Below are 19,823 nucleotides of genomic sequence, written 5' to 3' on the forward strand. Positions count from 1 at the left end.
ATTACAGCACTAAAACAGTCACAAATTGTGAATCAAAATCACAGCAAAGGCCATCTTCCATGATGGACAGCAATGCTTTTTTTCTCTGTCCATCTTGACCCCTCTGCAGCCTTTAACACCATTTATCACACCATCCTCCTCAAACGCTTCACCGTCCAGGGACTGCCACTTCTGTCTATCCAACTATAGCCACACCATTACCAGCAATGGCATATCATATCTTTGCACCAGTACCTCTGGGTTTGCCCAAGGATCAATGTTTGGACCCTTCCCATCTGCATGCTGTCCCTCAGCGACATCACCCAAAGACATGGGAGCAACTTTCATACATACCCTGGTGACACCCAGCTCTAGATCTCCATCTCTTTTGACCTCGCCACTATCTGTTGGTACAGACTTAAATGAGCTGCTATTTCCTTCAGTAAAACATTTGGAAGACTAAAACCATCACTGAACTCCTCAAAAAAATGTTCACTTGACACTAATTCAACCCCCCCTCCCGAGCCAGTTTCAGGCATCTTTCCCATTATATTCTGTATTCCAGGGATCAGAATTTCTTAAGATTATCAGGTTATTGGATACCAGATGAGGCAAGTTCTACTCTGGATTTAGTGTAGATTAATTGTTGGGACTGATTTTGCCCTTAGAATTTTTGGGTTCGTTTTACTGACAATTAGCCATTGCTTATGCTCTCCTGCTTGGAATAGGAGCAGGAGCAGGCCATACATTCCATCGAGCTTGCTTCACCATTCAATAGACCATGGCCGAATCTCTACATCAGTTCCACCTTTCACTCTATCCCCATATCCTATGATTCTTTTCATGTCCAAGGATCTATCAATCTCAATCTTGAATAGTCAATGATTGAGCATCTACAGTCCTCGGAGGTAGAGATTTCTAAAGATTCATAACCCTCTGAGCAAAGAAATTGCCCTCATTTCAGTCCTAACTAGCTGAAAGATCAAAATCAATCCATTCACTATCTCTGTAGCAACCTCTTTTAAAACCCTGGAATGTAGGCCAACAGGTCCGAGGGATTTGCTGACTTTTAATTCAAGCAACATCAGCAATTAGGGTCGCATTGGAAAGAGGGCCAGGGGTCTGGCAGTACTGACACAGCATCTCAGTCTGGCTTTATTTCAAGGGCTCCTTGGATCAGAGAGAAGGTGACAGCATCTGGAAGCTTGGTTACAACCTTGGGATTAAACACTGGAAATGCAATTTAGGGATTTATGACTGCTGTTGCTTCGGGGTGCAATGGTGGCTGGAGTTTGGGAATAGGGATAGAAATTGGGAGTATGGGGTCCTGGGATGCAGGATATGAGTGGTTCAGAGCACAGAGAATTCATAATCAGTAGTGACGGGATGGGGAGGAGAGCCCAGGAAAATGGGACCAAGAATGTCCCTAGCCCCTTCAGGTATCCCCCCACCTATCGCTTGGTTCCTGCTCAGATCCATCTGCAGTCCCTTTTGTGCCCTCATATCTCCTGCACCATTTTCCCCCATTAACTAGTTCCTGCCGTGAAGCATTCATGGGTAAATCTTCTATTTCAACATTGCACCATTTACCCCATTAACCAGTTCCTGTCTTGAAGTATTAAAGGGTAAATTTTCTATTTCAACATTCCTGAAGTAGGCCAAATTAATGTGGAAAATCATGGCTGGGGTCTGCAATCTTCTGATATGCATTTGTAGCAAACAATCATAAAAGTCATCCTTTAGTGCACGGTTAGCGTGTTTGCCAACATGTAGGGTCTTTAGTAAGCATAAATTTCTATAGCCAATAAATGAAATCAAATCGCTCAGTAGTTTATTGTATGGTTTTCAACCTTTAATATAAAAATATGCTTAAATCTCAAAACTGAGTTTTCAAACTTAATTTCCAATTGAAATAAAAGGAAAATAGCTGAAAAGGAAACACATTCTTGATAAACAATATTAGTTTTGTTTTCTAAATGTCAAAAGAAACATATCAGCTCATGAAATATGTAACTTTTTGATGGTCTGAAATTGTACGTTGATCATTTCATTGAGAAAGCCGGCAAATGTTTTTCCCCCAAAAAGCATCTGAGTGATTAACTTGATTCACATTCTCTCCCTCCAAAACATGTTAATACAATTGTTGACCACTGAGAACGCACCAAGTGAATGTGAAACATCTATGTTTAGCTAGAGTTTTGATTTATAACTGTATCTACAAGTGTTTTCCATTGAAAATTTTAACAAACATTACAAGGCGTAATGTATGTTCAGGAAGTGCATGCCACACAGGATTTTTAATATAGAAAGTCTCAAGAAATGGAGAGGAAGGGAAGAGAGGAAGTACCACCTGCAGAGAAGCAGTGGGAGATCAGAGGATTTAAAAAGCACGTCAAAAGCTTAGAGATTCAGAGAGAAGCAGGGGGACAGGAGAGGATTTAGACTGCGACTTGAACAGATTGCTGGGAGTTCGGGGAAGAAGCTAGCTGTTTGTTGAGTATATGGTAAATGGTTGAAGTCTACTCTATTCCTAAGGTTTAAAATAGTACAGGAACTGGTGGTTAGGTTAATAAAATAGATTTAAAATAATTGAATAAAATCATTAGTTAATTAAAACACATTAAGGATGGCAGGACAGGTGATTTGTCACAACTGCAGCATGTGGGAGCGTCCAGATGCCGGTGTGATCCAGGGCAAATATGTCTGCAGTAAATGTTTGTGGCTCGAGGAGCTTCGGCTAAGAGTCATTCAGCTGGAAGCCGAGCTGCAGACACTGACACATCAGGGAGGGGGAAAGTTACCTGGACCAGGAGGCGGTCACACCCCTTAGGATAGGGACTTCTGATTTGGTCAGTAATCAGGGATGGCACAGTGTGGCTGCAGCTGAGGCAGGTAAGGGGACCCAGAGGGCAGGAGCATCAGCCTTTGCCATTGCCCAACAGGTCCGAGCTTCTTTCAGCTTGCTTGGACGACAGTGGGGGCTGCTGCGTGGATGAGCAACCGGACCATGGCACCATGGTACAGGAAGCCATTCAAGTGGGGGGAGCAAAAAGGAACGTAGTGATAGTAGGGGACAGTATAGAGAGAGGAATTGACACTGTTCTCTGCAGCAAAGAGCGGAAGTCCAGAAGGCTGTGTTGCCTGCAGGGTTCGGGACATCTGCTCAGGGCTGGAAAGGAACTTATAGGGGAGGGGGAGGATCCAGTTGTCGTGGTCCATGTAGGTACCAATAACATAGACAAGACAAGGAAGGTGGCAATGCATAGTCAGTATGAGGAGCTAGGCACCAAATAAAACAGAACCTCAAAGATAATGATCTCTGGATTATTAAGTGAGCAATGTGCAAATTGGCATAGGGCAAGAAAGATTAAATAAATGAATGCGTGGCTCAATGACTGGTGCGGTAGAAGTGGGTTCCGGTTTGTGGGACACTAGCACATGTACTGGGGAAAGTGGGGCTGTACCTTTGGGACTGTCTACACCTGAACAGTGCTGGGGATGCATAACTAGGGAAGTAGAGAGCATTTGAAATGAAAAATAGTGGGGCAAAGGAATACAATTTGGGAAGCTGTGGTAAATCAAAGTGGAGACAAAGCAAGAGAGAAAGGTATTAATGTGGAAAATGATAAACAGACCATGACAGGAAGGGATAGAGAGTACAAATCGAAGAGTAAATCAGCAGTCAAGGCCAGACATTACAAAAATAATAAGGATAAAACTAAAGGCTCTGTATCTGACTGCACGTATCATTCAAAACAAAACAGATGAACTGATAGCGCAAATAGAAATAAGTAGGTACAATCTGATAGCCATTACAGAGACACGGCTGCAGGATGACATAGATTAGGACATAGAATATTGAAAGGTACGTGGCATTTAGGAAGGGCAGGAAGCTAGGAAAAAGGTGGAGGGGTGACACTGTTAATTAATGACAGTATTGGCACATTAGAGAGGAATGACCTAAATTCAGAACCTAGGATAGAAGCAGTTTGGGTAGAGATGAGAAATCATAAAAGAAGTCACTCATGGGAGTGGTGTACAAGTCCCCTAACAATAACCACAAGGTAGGACAAAGTATAAAAGGAAGAAATAATGGGAGCTTGTCAGAAAGGTACGTGGATAATCAATTTAACCTACATATAGACTGGAAAAATCAGATGGGCAAAGGTAGCCTACATGAGTTCATAGAATGTTTTCGGGGTTGTTTCTTAGAACAGCACGTTCCGGAGCTAGAGAGCAGGCTATACTAGACTTGGTAGTGTACAAGATAGAATTGATTGATGAAGTCATAGCGAAGGTGCCCCTAGGTAGCAATCATAATATGATTGAATTTTACACAGTCTGAGGGAGAGATAAATGGGTACAAGACTAGTATTTTAAACTTAAATAAGGGCAAGTGAACCGGCAAATTAAGTTAAGAGATAGGTCAATACAGATGCAGTGGCAGATATTTAAGGGGACATTTCAGAATACACGGAATAGATATATTCAGACGAGAAAGAAAAATTCCAGGGGAAGGACCCACTGTGGTTAACTAAAAGTTAAAAACAGTATCAAACTTAAAGAAAAAGCATATAATTGCGCAAAAATGGGTGGCAGGTCAGACGACTGGGCAGAATATGACAAAGATTGATAAGGAGGGAAAAAGTAGAGTACGAGAGAAAGACAGCTAGAAATATCAAAACAGATAGCAAGAGTTCCTAAAGATAATTTAAAAAGAAATGAGTTAACAAAGAGCACTGGTCCTACAGAAAGCAAGTCTGGGGAATTAATAATGGAAAATAAGGAGATGGCAGATGAACTGAACAGGTATTTTGCATCGGTGTTCACTATTGAGGATACAAGTAACATCCCAGAAATAGCTGTTAATCAAGAAATGGAAGAGGGGAACTCATGAAAATTACCAGGGAAGCAGTACTGAACAAATTGTTGGAGCTTTGGGCTGACAAGGCCTCGTCTCCTGATGGACTTTATCCTAGGGTTCTTAAAGTGGCTAGCGAGATAGTTGATGCATTGGTTTCCATTTTCCAAAATTCCTTAGATTCAGGGAAGGTTCCATTAGACTGGAAAATAGTGGATGTAACTCCTCTATTCAAAAAGGGAGACAGAAAGCAGGAAACTACAGGCCAGATAGCTCAACATCTGTCTTATGGAAAATGCTAGAAGCTACTATCAAAGACATTATAGCAGGGCATTTAGAAAAATTCTATGTAATCAGGCAGAGTCAACATGGTTTTGTGAAAGGGAAATCAGGTTTAACCAATTTATAGGAGTTCTTTGAAAAACCATGAGAGAGATAAAGGGGAACTGGTGGATGTACTGTACTTAGATTTCCAGAAGGCATTTGATAAGGTGCCACATCAATGGTTATTGCAGAAAATAAAAGCTCATGGGGTAGGGGTGACATATTGGTATGCAAAGAAGATTGGCTAGCTAACAGGAAACAGTAAGTAGGCATAAATGGGTCATTTTCTGGTTGGCATGTAACAAGTGGTGTGCCACAGGGATCAGCATGGTGCCTCAACATTTTACAATTTATATAAATGATTTGGATGAAGGGACCAAAGGTATGATTGCTAAATTTACTGATGACAAAGATAGGTGGGAAATTAAGTTGTGAAGAGGCTACAAAAGGGATATAGATAGGTTAAGTGAGTGGGCAAATACCTGGCAAACAGAGTACAATGTGGGAAAATGTGAAATTGTCCATTTTGGCAGGAAGAATAAAAAAACCACATTATCTAAATGGTGAGAGACTGCAGAGCTCTAAATGCAGAGGGATCTGGGTATCCAAGTACATAGGAACAGGAATAGATCAATCAGCCCATTGAGCCTGCTCCGCCATTCAATACAATCATGGCTGATCATTCACTTCAATGCCTTTTTCCCACACTACCTCATGTCCCTTTATGTCATTTCTATTTAGAAAGCAGTCAATCGCTGCTTTAAACATGCTCAATGACTGAGCTTCCACAGCCCTCAGAGGTAGAGAATTCCAAAGATTCACAACCTCCGAGTAAAGAAATTTCTCCTCATCTCTGTCCTTCCCCCTTATTTTGAAACAGTGTCCCCTGGTTCTAGACTCCCTAACCAGGGGAAACATCTTAGCTGCATCCACCCTGTCTATCCCTTTAAGTATTTTGTAGGCTTCAATGAGATCAGCTCTCATTCTTCGGAACGCTAGAGATTACAGGCCCAGTTTCCCTAATCTCTCTTCATAGGGCAGTCCCGCCATCCCAGGAACAAGTCTGGTGAACCTTCATTGCACTCCCTCTTTGGCAATAATATCCTTCCTAAGGTGAGGGGACCAGAACAGCACACTGTACTCCAGGTGCAGTCTAACCAAAAAGTTCTATACAACTGAAACAAGGCTTCACTACTCCTGCACTCAAATCCTCTTGCAATAAAGGATAATGTACCATTAGCCTTCTTAATTGCTTGGTGCACCTGCATGTTAGCTTCCAGTGACTTATTGACAAGGACACCCAGGTCCCTTTGTACATCTACACTTTCTAATTTATCATTTAAGAAATACTCTGCACATCTATTCCTCCTACCAAAGGGGATAACCTCACATTTTTCCACATTATATTCCACCTGCCACGTTCTTGCCCACTCACTAAGTCTGTCCAAATCCCCTTGAAGCCGCTTTGCATCTTCCTCACAATACACATTCCCACCTAGTTTTGTGTCATCCATGAACTTGGAAATACTACACTTGGTCCCCACATCCAAATCATTGATATATATTGTGAACAACTGGGGCCCAAGCACTGATCCCTACGGTATCCCACTAGTCATAGCCTGCCAATGCGAGAATGACCCATTTACTCCTACTCTCTGCTTTCTGCCTGTGAACCAATCCTTAATCCATGCCAGTATATTACCTCCTATCCCATGTGCTTTAATTTTGCGAAACAAACTCCTGTGGGGGACTTTATAAAAAGCCTTTTGAAAACCCAAGGATACCACATCCACTGACTCCCTTTTATCAATTCTGTTAGTAACATCCTCAAAAAACTCCAACAGGTTCATCAAACACTATTTCCCATTCATAAATCCACATTGACTATGCCCAGATGATTATCCAAGTTATTATCCTTTAGAATAGATTCTAGCATTTTCCCGACGACTTATGGAAGGCTAACAGGTCTGTAGTTCCCCGTTTTCTCTCTCCCTCTTCTTAAATAGGGGGTGACAATTGCAACCTTCCAATCTGCAGGAACTGCGCCAGAATCTGCAGAACAAACTTTGGAAGATGATCACCAATGCATCCACTATCTCCATAGCTACCTCGCAATACTCTGGGATGTCGAATATCAGGTCTTGGGGACTTATCAACCTTCAGCCCCATTAATTTCTCCAATACAACCTTACTAATGCTAACTTCCTTCAATTCCTCCTTCCCCCTAATCCCTTGGATCCCTAATTCTGGGAGATTTCTTGCATTTTCCTCAGTGAAGACAGACACAAAGTAATCATTTAGCTTCTCTGCCATTTCTCTATTCCCCACTATAAATTCTCCTGACTCTTCTGTAAGGGACCCACATTTGTCTTAGCCAAATGTTTCCTTTTTATGCACCAATAGAAGCTTTTACAGTCCATTTTTATATTTTTTGCTAGCTTACATTCATATTCTATTCTCCCTTGATCAGTTTCTTTGTCCTCCTTTGCTGTATTTGAAAATCCTCCCAATCCTCAGGTTTACTGCTATTTCTGGCAACTTTATAGGCCTTTTCTTTTAATCTTACCGCTAACTTCCTTTGTTATCAATGGTTGACAGCCTTTGCTTTTGGGGTTTTTGTGCCTTCAAGGAATGTATAGTTGCTGTAGACTGTAATAGTTCTTTAAAAACTAGGCATTGCCGATGTACTGTTACACCTTTTAATGTATTTTCCCAATCCATCTCAGCCAATTTGCTCCTCATAATTTCCTTTGTTCAAATTTAACACCCTGGCTTCAGATTTGAACTACCTCACTTTCAAACAAAGTAAAATTCTATTAGGTTATGGTCACTCATCCCTAAAGGTTCTTTTACAACAAGATTTATTAGCCCTTTCCCCTTACATAATATTAGATCTAAAATAGCCTGTTCTCTAGTCGGTACCCCAACATACTGCTCTAGAAAACCATCCCTAACACTCCAGAAACTCGTCCTCCACAGCATTAGTACTCATTTACCCAGTCTATATGCAGATCGAATTCACCCATGCTACATGCTTCTATAATCTCCTGATTAATACCGTGCCCCACACTACCACTACTGTTTGGTAGCCTATAAACAACTCCTACCAATGTTTGCGGCCCTTTGCTGTTTCTTAGCTGCACCAAACAGATTCCACATTTTGTTCTTCCGATCTGAAATCCTCCCTTGCTAATGTACTGATCCCATCCCTTATCAGTGCAACACCACCACCTTTTCCTTTTTGCCTGTCCTTCCTAAATGTCAAACATCCTTGAATATTCAGTTCCCAGTCTTGGTCACCCTGTAGCCATGTTTCAGTTATGGCAATTAGATCATACCTATTTACCTCTATTTGGGCCTTTAAGTCATCTACCTTGCTGTGAATGCTGCGTGCACTCAGGTAGAGTACCCTTAATCTCATCTTCTTGACATTCTGCATTCTAAGCCTAGTTGATGCTCGCTTTTGTTTCGTCTGCCTTCTAACGTAACTTGCTACTTTTCGACCTCCTGTTACCAGCTTTACTTCCTTCCAATTTGAACTACCGTGCAGGTTCCCACCCCCGATAAGCAAATTTAAACCCTCCCTAACAGCACTAGCAAGGACGTTAGTTCCAGTCCTGTTAAGGTGTAGCCCGTCCATCTTGTACAGGTCCCATCTGCCCCAGAACCAGTCCCAATGCCTCAGAAATCTGATGCCCTCCCTCCACCAATTTTCCAGCCTCGTGTTCAATTTATCAATCCTCCTATTCCTATGCTCACTAGCATGTGGTACTGGGAGTAATCCTGAGATTACTGCTTTAGAAGTCCTGCTTTTAAATTGCCTTCCTAACTCCCTAAAATCTGCTTTCAGGACCCCATCCCTCTTCCTACCTGTCACTGGTACCAATGTGGACCACAACCTCTGGCTGTTCAGCCTCCCCCAGAAGGATGTCCTGTAGCCGCTCCGTGACATCCTTGACCCTGGCACCAGGGAGACACCACACCATCCTGGAGTCATGTTTACTGCTGTAGAAACGCCTGTCTGATCCCCTGACTATCGAATCCCCTATCACTGTTGCTCTTCCACTCTTCTTCCTCCCCTCCTGTGCAGCTGAGCCACCCATGGTGCCACAGACTTTGCTCCGACTGCACTCCCCCGAGGAACCATCGCTCTCACCAGTATCCAAAATGGAAAACCAATTAGCAAGCAAGATAGACTCAGAGGACTCCTGCACTGCCTGCCTGGTTCTCTTAGACTGCCTGGCAGTCACCCTTTCCCTCTCTGCCTGCATGCTCCTAACCTGTGGTGTGACCACCTCTCTAAACATGCTATCCACATAGTTCTCTGCCTTGCGGATGCACAACAGTGATTTTAGCCGCCGCTCAATTCCGAAACCCGGAGCTCAAGCCTCTGCATCCGGTGACACTTCCTGCAGCTGTGTTAGTCTAGGACATGTGGTGCATCCATGACTTGCCACATACCGCAGGACATACATTCCACTTGGCCAGGCCAAGCTGACCTGCCATAATGTAACTTTAAAAACTTATTACAATGAAGTAAAATAACTTACCAGTTACTCACCAATCAACTTCTTCCCCTGTACTGAAGAGAGGGGTAGCTGGAGGTTGAAAAAAGCTAGAAGAAGCCCCTCCCTCACGCACCAAACTCCCACTTTACACTCTGCACTCAAATTTATTTACCCTCCTTACCAAACTCCCTTCTTCACACTGTGCCCTCCAGCAGCACTCAATGCAGATAAGCAGCACTGAGAGTCCCTTCCATTTATACTCTGAAAACAATGCTGTCAGCTCTGCTAAAGCTCAGAAACCAGTTTAAGCTAGCTACCTAATTAACTAGCTTCAGCTACTCGAGTGTTAGTATATCCCTGTTTAAAACTGCAAGAAACCTAACTTAGCTGACACAGGAATTTCAATTAATTGCGAGATAGAAACAAAACAAAAATAGTCTTGAGAGATTAACCCTTAAAATTCACTCACTCACCAAACTCCCTTCTTCACACTCCGTGCCCTCCAGCAGCACTCAGTGCATGAATCACAAAAGGTTCGTATGCAGGTACAAAAAGTGGTTAGGAAAGCTAATAGAATGGTATTGTTTATTGCGAGGGAATTGGAATACAAAAGTAGGGAGGTTATGCTTCAGTTATACAGGGCATTGGTGATCCCACATCTGCAGTAGTGTGTACAATATTGGTCTCCTTATTTAAGGAAGGATATAAATGCGTTGGAAACGTTCGGAGATGGTTTACTAGACTTAATACCTGGAATGGTAAGAGGCGACTTGATTGAAATAAAAGCTCCTGAGGGATCTTAACATGGTGGATGTGGAAAGGATGTTTCCTCTTGTGGGAGAATTTAGAACTGGGGGTCACTATTTAAAAATAAGGGGTTAAGATAGAGATTAGGAGAAATTTTTTCTTTGAGGGTCACGAGTCTTTGGAACTCTGCTTCCACCACCTTTTGAATAAGAGCCTTTGAATATTTTTACGGCAGAGGTAAACGGATTCCTGATAAGCAAGGGGGTGAAAGGTTATTGGGGGTAGGTGGGAATGTGGAGTTGAGGTTACAATCAGATCAGCTTGATTTTATTGAATGGTGGAGCAGGCTCAAAGGGCCTACTCCTGCTCCATGTTTGTATGTTTGCATATAAACTTTGATCCTTCATTATAATGAGTAGCTAATTATCCCAAATGCTAGGATTGGATTACGAATGCTGATAAAATTATATTCCTAATGCCATTGTATTAGCAATCTTAAACATAATGTCCCATTGTCTTTATTAAACTGATTACTATGCTTTGTCTATGCCTTCCAATCGCCAAAGGCATTCAAATCAGCTTTTCACTGAAATATCATCTGCATGCATAAGTTACATGAAAACTGTTACGACTGAGGTGGGAGGAGTGCATTGTCGTTTCTAGAACCACTTCTCAGCAGCTCAACATACATTTTTAAAATGTTGACCCTGTCACCGATTCGGTCAATCATATATTCTACTTTTTTTACCCCAGAATAAAATACACCAACCAGGTTTCTTAAATGAACAAAATTACCAATACTTTATCCAGTAATGAAGCAAAGCATTAACACAGATTGAAATATTAAATTCCCTTTTTCAATTCCCTACACACATAAATTCGCTCTGCAGAGGTCTGTTACAAAGAGACAAAAAAAAAATGGCCAAATACGTGCTAATTCTTGAAATAAAAGGGAAGAGTTATGGAAGGATGTCAGTTGTCGTTTTTGTCTGGCATCCAGGTAAAGGGAGACAGGTCACTGGGATCTTTTCAGAAGCAATTCATCTGGAGATGTCAAGAAATCATCTGGTAGGCTTTCCAGGAGACATGTAGCATCAGCACACTTGAATCGCAGTGTTTTTCAGCTTCTCAGGAGAGATGCAGCACCAGGGATTTTAGCTCTCCCACGCTGGATCTTTGCAGGGTTTCTTCAAAGAGGTAGAGAAAGAGGTGAGCTGGGTGGTTCCTTTTTCCTTGGCAGGCAAAGCCAACTGTCTTCAAAACAGTTCACACCCCAAATGAACTGAAAACAATCCAAACCCAAAACAGAAAGTCAACCTCTTGACCTCCATAAACATTGACATGTGGCTTCGCTGTAGACATCTTCCTCAGGTCACCAAGGTTTCTGTTGTTTATTGAGCTTAAAGCACATGACTTCCAGCAAGGTTGTTTTTAAATAACATGTGCCCTTTCAATAAACTAACAAAGCAAAGTCCAGCTCCTATGAAATCTTCAGCCTTCCAATGAACCTATCGCCACAATTTATAGAAGTCCTCAAAAAAACGTTAAAAATATAAAAGCATCTTCATAACAAAATCAAACGTGTGAAATAAGGGGTAACTTTGAAGCACATATTATTTGCCTCAACCCACAGAAATGGCTCCAACACATGAAGGCTTTTTTAAATTAAATCATATAAAAGGAACTATGGGAAAAGAATATAAGGAAGTCTTTTTAAAAAGAACTCATTTGGGATTTAGTTGCATATGAATATCAGGTCTTGGTCTGCATTCCAAAATATACCCAGGAACAATACCTGTGAATTCACATCTTCCAAATTTTTCAATGTTGCAAATTTACAAACATTGCAGTCATGCACAAACAAAACTCTGGAGTTCTCCTTTTATTGTGTTTGGTGGAATGGGCAGACAGGTGGAAGATGAAATTCAATGGAGAGAAATATGAAGTGACTCATTCTGGTAGGAACATGGAGACACAATATAAAATAAAGGGTACAATTCTAATGGGGATGCAGGAGCAGAGGGACCAAGGTGTGTATGTACAAAAGTCACTGAAGGTTAAGACAGCGGTTAATAAAGCATACATTATCCTGGGCTTTATTAATGGGCCATAGAGTACAAGAGCAAGGAAGTTATGTTGAACTTGTATAAGACACTAATTCAGCCTCAGCCGGGCTATTGCATCCAATTCTGGGCATCGCACTGTAGGAAAGACGTGAGGGCATTGGAGAGAGTACAGAAAAGATTCACAAGAATGGTTCCAGGGATGAGGAATTTCAGTTATGAAGACAGACTGGAGAAGTTGGGACTTTTTTCCTTGGAGAAGAGAAGGCTGAGAGGTGATTTGATAGAGGTATTCAAAATCATGAGGGGTCTGGACAGAGTAGAGAGAGATAAACTTTTCCCACTCGTGAAAGAATCGAGAACGAGAGGGCACAGATTTAAAATATTTGGTAAAAGCAGCAAAAAAAATGAGGAAAAACTTTTTCACGCAATGCGTGGTTAAGGTCTGGAACGCGCTGCCTGAGTGCAGTGGAGACAGGTTCAATTGAAGCATTCTAAAGGGAATTAAGACAGCTTTATGAAAAGGAAGAATGTGCAGAGTTACGGGTAGAAGGCAGGGGAACGGAACTGAGGGAAGTGGTCTTTCAGAGAGTCAGTGCAGATACGATGGGCCAAATGGCCTCATTCTGCTGTAACGACTGATTCAGCTAACTTTATCTCTAAATTGGAAGATCGCCAACTTCAATGGGATAAGGGGGATCTAGCCAGGGTAAAACTGAACCAAAGACCAACAGGAAAAAGAGTCAACGGAACAATGGGTAATCTATTTGAGATACAGATTAAGTACATTCCAACAAAAGAGAAAAGTAGGGGAAGCAAAACCAGGGCTCTGTGGATGATAAGGGAAATAAAGAATATGAAGAATTTTTTTTTTTAAAAAAGGTGTATGATGCATATTAGGAGAATTCTTCAAGTGAGAAATCAAGCCAAATACAAGTAGTTGCGAGGGGAAGAGAAGAGGAAAATAAGATGGGCAACTACCAAATGAGAACAGAATGACAGTTAACACAAAAGGGAACCGAAAAATAGTCTACCAGCATTTTAAAAAAAAAATTCATTCATCAGATGTGGGAGTCACTGGCTAGGCCAGCATTTATTGCCCATCCTGAATTGCCCTCAAGAAGGAGGTGGTGAGCTGCCGAACCACTACAGTCTTATAAATGGTAAGCATGTGGTAAGAAGTGGGTGGGGCCCATTAGGGACAAAGGGCATAATATATGCTTAGAGGTGCAGGGCAAGGCTTAAATACTTGAGTACTTTGGATTGGTGCTGACAAAATATCAGACAGGAGATAGTTGCAGTAATGGATGGAGTGAAAAATGATTGGCAGGATGTACTGGGAAGGTTGGCTATGCTTAGAGTGGATAAGTCACCTGTTCCAGATGGCTTCCATCATAGGTTGCTAAGGGAAGTAGGGGTGGAGATAGTGGAAAGCCTTGCCATAATCTTCCCTAGATATGGGGGAGGGGCCAAAGGATTGGAGAGTGGCAAATGTGACACCCTTATTCAAGAAAGGGTATAAAGACATTCCGAGCAATAACAGAGCAGTCAGTTCAATGTCAGTGGTAAGATTTTAGAAAAAATAATCAGATTTTTAAAAATCAACAGGCCCTTGGAGAGGCTTGAGTTAACTAAGGAGAGCCAGCATGGATTTGCAATAGGCAGATCATGCTTAACTAATCCAATTGTTTTTTTTGAAGTAACAGAAAAGGTTGAAGGGAATGCACTGGAAGTTTTCTGTAAGGCTGGTTAACAAAATGGAGGCTCATGGAATAGGAGGGTCAGTGCCAGCTTGTGTAAAAAAATTGGCTTAAGGACAGAAAACAGCAAGTCCGTGATAAATGATTGTTTTTCAGACTGAAGGATAATAGACAGTGGTGTTTCCGAAGGGTCAGTGCTAGAACCACTGCTTTTTCGATACATATAAATTACTTGGATATTGGAATAGAGAGTAAAATTTCAAAATTTGACAATGATAACTAACTTGTAGGTGCGGCAGAGTGAGGATGATACCAATAGACTGCAACATGACATACATAGGTTAGCAGAATGGGCAGACAAGTGACAGATGGAATTGAATACAGAGAAGTGAGAGGTGATGCATTTTCGCAGAAGGGATAGGGAGAAGCAATATAGACTTAATGACACAGTTCTAAAGAGTATGCAGGAACAGAGTTCAGGAAGAGAGACCTGGGGGTTCATTTGCACTGAGATCTTTGAAGCTGTCAGGACATATTGAGAGAGTGGTTAGTAAAGCATACGGGATCTTGGGCTTCACTGAATACAAAAGCAGGGAAATGCTGAACCTTTATAAAGCTCTGGTTAGGCCCCATCTGGAGTACTGCCTCCAGTTCTTGTCACCACTCTTTAGGAAGGATGAGAGGATCCTTGAAGGGTGCAGAGATTTACCAGAATGGTTCCAGGGATGAGGGATTTTAGCTACAAGATTAAGTTGAAGCAGCCGGGGTTGTTCTCCTTGAAGCAAATATAGACTTAATGACACAGTTCTAAAGAGTATGCAGGAACAGAGTGCAGGAAGAGACACCTGGGGGTTCATTTGCACTGAGGGGAGATTTGATAGAGGTCTACAAGATTATTACAGGTTTAGATAAGGTAGACGAAGAAAAGCTGTTCCCATTAGCCGATGGTACAATGACTAGGGGACACGGATTGATAGTTTTGGGCAATTACAGGAGGTATGCGAGGAAGAATTTATTTTATGTAGTGAGTGGTAATGACCTGGAGCTCGGTGCCGACGAAAGCATTGGAAGCATAGGCAATTGATGATTTCAAAAGGAAATTGGATGGGCCCTTGCGGGAAATAAACTTGCAGGTCTACGGGGATAGAACGGAGGAATGGGGCTGACTGGATTGCTCTACAGAAAGCCAGCATGGACTTGATGGGCTGTATGGCCTCTTTCTGTAAAAAGATGACTGACTATTTAATCATGTCAAACTTCATTACATACCTGAATCAGAATTGGCATCCTTATCTTGAATGGGATTTTGTTCCTCAATTTCATTTCCACATTCTTCGCTATTCTCCTCATTCTTCTCCTTGTTCTTTTTCTCCTTTTCTTTTTCCTTGTCTTTGTGTTTTTTAGCTTTCTTTTTTGATTTTCCATGAGAAGAACAGTCTTTGCTGATTATTTTTGAGCACTCCAGTTGCTGTGGTGGGCTTTCCACTGTAGTCCTAGAGGTAAGTTTTACTTGCTGGTCCTCATAACCTTCACCAGTTTGACCAATAGCATCAACTGGCAGATCTTGAGTTCCCCTTCCTTCAGGTGTGCATGGGGAATTGGAGTTAGAATTCACAGTATGAGCAATAGAAACAGGAAGTGGAACAGGAGGTGGTGCAGGGGGAGGAGGATGAGGAGGAGCAACTGGGGCAGGAAGAACAGTTTTCTCATTGGAGGGATTTAAGTGACCATTAAGGGTTGGTTGCACACGATTGGTAAGGTGAGATATTCTGGGCTTCTTGCTTGCTAGTGGGTCAATGAAATCTGAAGGCAGAGATCGCTTCTGTAAAAACATTATAGATAATATTAAGCTTTGTTCAGTAAAGTTTTTGAAAAGCAAAATATTTTCAAAGCCGAGTACTGTACCTACATTCTTGCAATTTACCCCAGGTTAATTATGCATCAAGCTTATTTTCTGAAAATTATGCCATAGCATGCATACTTTGCTACAATTTCCATTTACACCTACTTCAAAATGCTATTTGCAGAATGGGTAGTGTATGGCTATTACATTGTCCTTTCATGCCCGAGACCTGGGTTTGAATCAGCCCAGGTTGATGGGATAAAAATCTGCTCACTATGTCACACTAATGCAATACAGCTGTTCTTCTGAAATTGAGATTATAACCTATGGCGTAGGATGGAACCTTGGTCTTTAATACTGACATTGTATATCTGAAGTGGAAATAGTTTCATTTCCTAGCAATGACAAAATTCTTTTAAAACCCTATGGTTTAGGCCAACAGGCCTCTAATGCAGCCTTCTTAAACCCTATCCCACTGTCTCGGTTCTCATCAACAAGTGCAAGAAACTCAGACTTTTGCCATTAAAACTGAAACTATCATGCAGTTGCCTCTGCCACTTCCCACCCTTCCCCTCACCCACTGAGCCAAACTTCCTCTAAGTTCCCCCTTAGTCTACGCTTGAACTTGCATCTTTCTTTGTCCTATCTCTCCTTGTACCCTCCAAGTTCAACTTGTCCACAAGACCCACTCCCTGCTGCCTCAACTCTATTCCAATTGAACAGCTGACCACTCAACTTCCCTTCCTGCCCTCCAAGTTAGATTATATTATACTGTCCCCTTCCCTTTCAAATCTATCACCCACCTCCTGAAAAAGTCTTTACCCCTCCTTGCAAACCACCACCCCATCGCCTACCTCCCTTTCCTCTCCAGTGCTTAAACATGCAGTTGGTTCTCAAATCTGTGTCCATCGTTCTCAGAACTCCATGTTTGAATCACACTAGTCACAGTACTGAAATAGCACTTATTAAATCATAAATGACATCCTATGCAACTGCAACAGTGTTAAACTATGCCTCTTCCTTCATGACTGCCTGAAGTCTCTGACATGCTGCCCATTGGTGACAACCAAAAATACAGGGTCAGTTTCCACACGTACGCTGACCATACACCGCTCCACCTCACAATCACCCCTCTCAACCCCTCTAAATTATCAGACTGCTGGTCCGAAATCAAATTTCCTCCAACTAAATATTGGCAAGACCAAAGCCATCAACTTCAGTCCGTCACAAACTCCATTCCCTAGCTACCAACTCCACCCCTCTCCCTGGCAGCTGCCAGAGACTGAAGCAGACCACTGGTAATCTTGGCACTCCGTGGAAACCCTCCTCCATGCCTTTATCTCTAGACTTGACTATTCTAATGCACTTCAGCATCTATCACCTTTCATAAACTCAAGGTCATCCAAAACTCTGCTGCCTGTATCCTAACTCACACCAAGTCACATAAAACCACCACCCTTGTACTAGCTAACCTACACGGGTTTCCAGTTAGCCAACATCTCTACTTTAAAATTCTCATCCTTGTTTTCAAAGTCCTCCATGGTTTTGCCCCTCCCTATCTCTAACCTCTTTCATCCCTACAACGCTCATATTTGCACTCATCTAATTCTGGCCTCTAGCGAATCCCCGATTTTTAATTGTTCCACCATTGGCTGTCATGTCTTCAGATGTCAAGGTCCTAAAGCTCTGGCAATCCCTCCCGAAACCTCCCTGCCACTCTTCCCTCCTTTAAGATACTCCTTAAATCCTGCCTCTGACCAAGCTTTTGGTCATATGCCCGAGTATTGCCTTATGTGGTTCAGTGTCAAATTTTAACATAAAAATCGGAGTAGCAGTATGCCATTCAGCCTTTTGAGCCATTCAATAAGATCATGACTGATGTTCTACTTCAATCCCACCTTTGCAAACTATCCGTTGATCGGCCTTAGGATCAAAAAAAAAAATCCAACAAACTCTTTCCTGAATATAGTCAACGACTGAGTATCCACAGCCCTCTGGGTACAGAATTCCAAAGATTCATAATTCTTTGAAGGAAAAAATTTCTCGTCAGTCCTACATGGTCAACATCTTATTCTACGACTATCACGCCTAGTTCCTGACTCCCAGCCAGGGGAAAACAGCCTCCCAACATCGACTATATCATGCCACTTAATTTTATATATTTCAATGAGATCACCTCTCATTCTCCTAAACTCAGGGGAATATAGGTCTAGTCTACTCAGTCTCTCCTCATAGGCCAAACCCCTCATCACAGGAATCAATTTAGAGAACCTTGCTTGCACCCTCTCTAAGGCAAGTATATTCTTCCTTAGGTAGAGGCCAAAACTGCGCACACTACTCACCAAGGCTCTATATAACAGCAATTCTTTACTCTCATATGTAATTCCTTTGTAATAACGGCATTCCTAATTGCTTGCTGTACCTGCATGTGAATTGTGATTTGTGTACAAGGACACCCAGGTCTTTTTGAATACCAACATTTCCCAGTCTCTCACCTTTTTTGAAAAAAGGTTTGCTTTTCTACTTTCTGATCAAAGTGGATAACTTCTCCACATTAAATTCCAAATGCCATGTTCTTGCCCACTTACTTAACCTGCCTACATACATTTGCAGCCTCTTTGCATCCTCGTCACAGCTTACTTTCTCACTTAACTTTGCATCGCCAGCAAACTTGGATACATTACACTTGGTTCCTTCATTTAAGTCATTGGTAGATTGTAAATAGCTGAGGTCCAAGTACTGAATCTTGCAGTACCCTGCTAGTTACAGCCTGCCATCCTAAAAATGACTCGTTTATTCCTACTGTTTTCTGTTAGCCAATCCTCAATCCATAACTTAATATAACATAATCCTCAATCCCATAAACCCTAATCTTGTATAACATTTCATGTGACATCATATCAAATGCCTGCTGAAAATCCAAATATATTACACCCACTGATTTCCCCTCATCGACCCTGCTAATTAGACTCTCAAAATACTAAGAATTGTCAAACACCATTTTCTTTTCATGAAACCATGTTGGCTCTGCCCAGTGATTTTCTAAGCACCCTGTTACTACTCCCCTAAAAGATTCTAGAATTTTCCCGACTACTGAAGTCAGGCTCACCAGCCTAAAGTTCCTGATTTTCGCTCTCCCTCCTTTCTTGAACAGCGGAGTTAACGTTTATTACCTTCCAATCCTCTGGGACCATTTTACAATCTAGGGAGTTCCAGCAAAAAAAAGGAAAAGAAAGGCTTGCATTTATATAGTGCCTTTCCCCAACCACAGGAAGTGCCAAAGCGCTTTACAGCTTTACATTCTGAAATGAAATGTAGGAAATGTGACAGCCAGTTTACATACAGCAAACTCCCACAAACAGCAATGTGATAATGATCAGATAATTTGTGATGTTGAAAATAGTGCCATGTGATCTTTTACATCCACTTGAGGGGGTAGATGGAGCCTTGCTTTAATCTCATCTGAAAGATCACCTCAGGACAGTGCAGCACTCCCTCAGTAGTACACTGGAGTGCCAGCCTTGATTTTTATGCTTATGTTTCAGGGTGGGGCTTGAACTCACAACCTTGTGACCTAGAGGCGAGAATGTTACCAACTAAGCCCCAGAAGATCCAAACCAACATATCCGCTATCTCGGTTACCTCTTTAAAAACCCGATGATGTAGGCCATTAGGTCCAGGAGATTTGTTGACATATGTCCCATTAATTTCTCCAGTTCTTCACTAATTCTAATTTAATGTTGTCATTCTTGTTAAATCTTTGTGTCTTGTACCATGAAGACAGATGCAAAGTATTTG

At 41.9% G+C, this 19,823-nt stretch overlaps 1 protein-coding gene across 4 annotated transcripts in view; it reads right to left on the reverse strand.

Moving 5' to 3' along the window:
• The window catches only part of ell2 (elongation factor for RNA polymerase II 2), a 214,071-nt gene that overhangs the window by 42,141 nt on the left and 152,107 nt on the right, over positions 1-19,823 (reverse strand). For 2 of the 4 annotated variants that reach the window (XR_010974870.1, XM_068029729.1), the window contains exon 8: positions 15,452-16,004. Coding sequence is in view for 3 of the 4 variants with exons in the window: in XM_068029729.1 (XP_067885830.1) it covers positions 15,452-16,004 (553 nt within the window). In the remaining variant the exon portion in view is untranslated. Of the gene's footprint in view, positions 1-11,208; positions 11,702-11,732; positions 11,928-15,451; positions 16,005-19,823 lie in introns of those variants that run through there. The other 2 variants (XM_068029730.1, XM_068029731.1) reach the window with 2 other exon arrangements.

Source organism: Heterodontus francisci, chromosome 4, assembly GCF_036365525.1.
Source record: "Heterodontus francisci isolate sHetFra1 chromosome 4, sHetFra1.hap1, whole genome shotgun sequence".
NCBI classification, from domain to species: Eukaryota; Metazoa; Chordata; class Chondrichthyes; order Heterodontiformes; family Heterodontidae; genus Heterodontus; species Heterodontus francisci.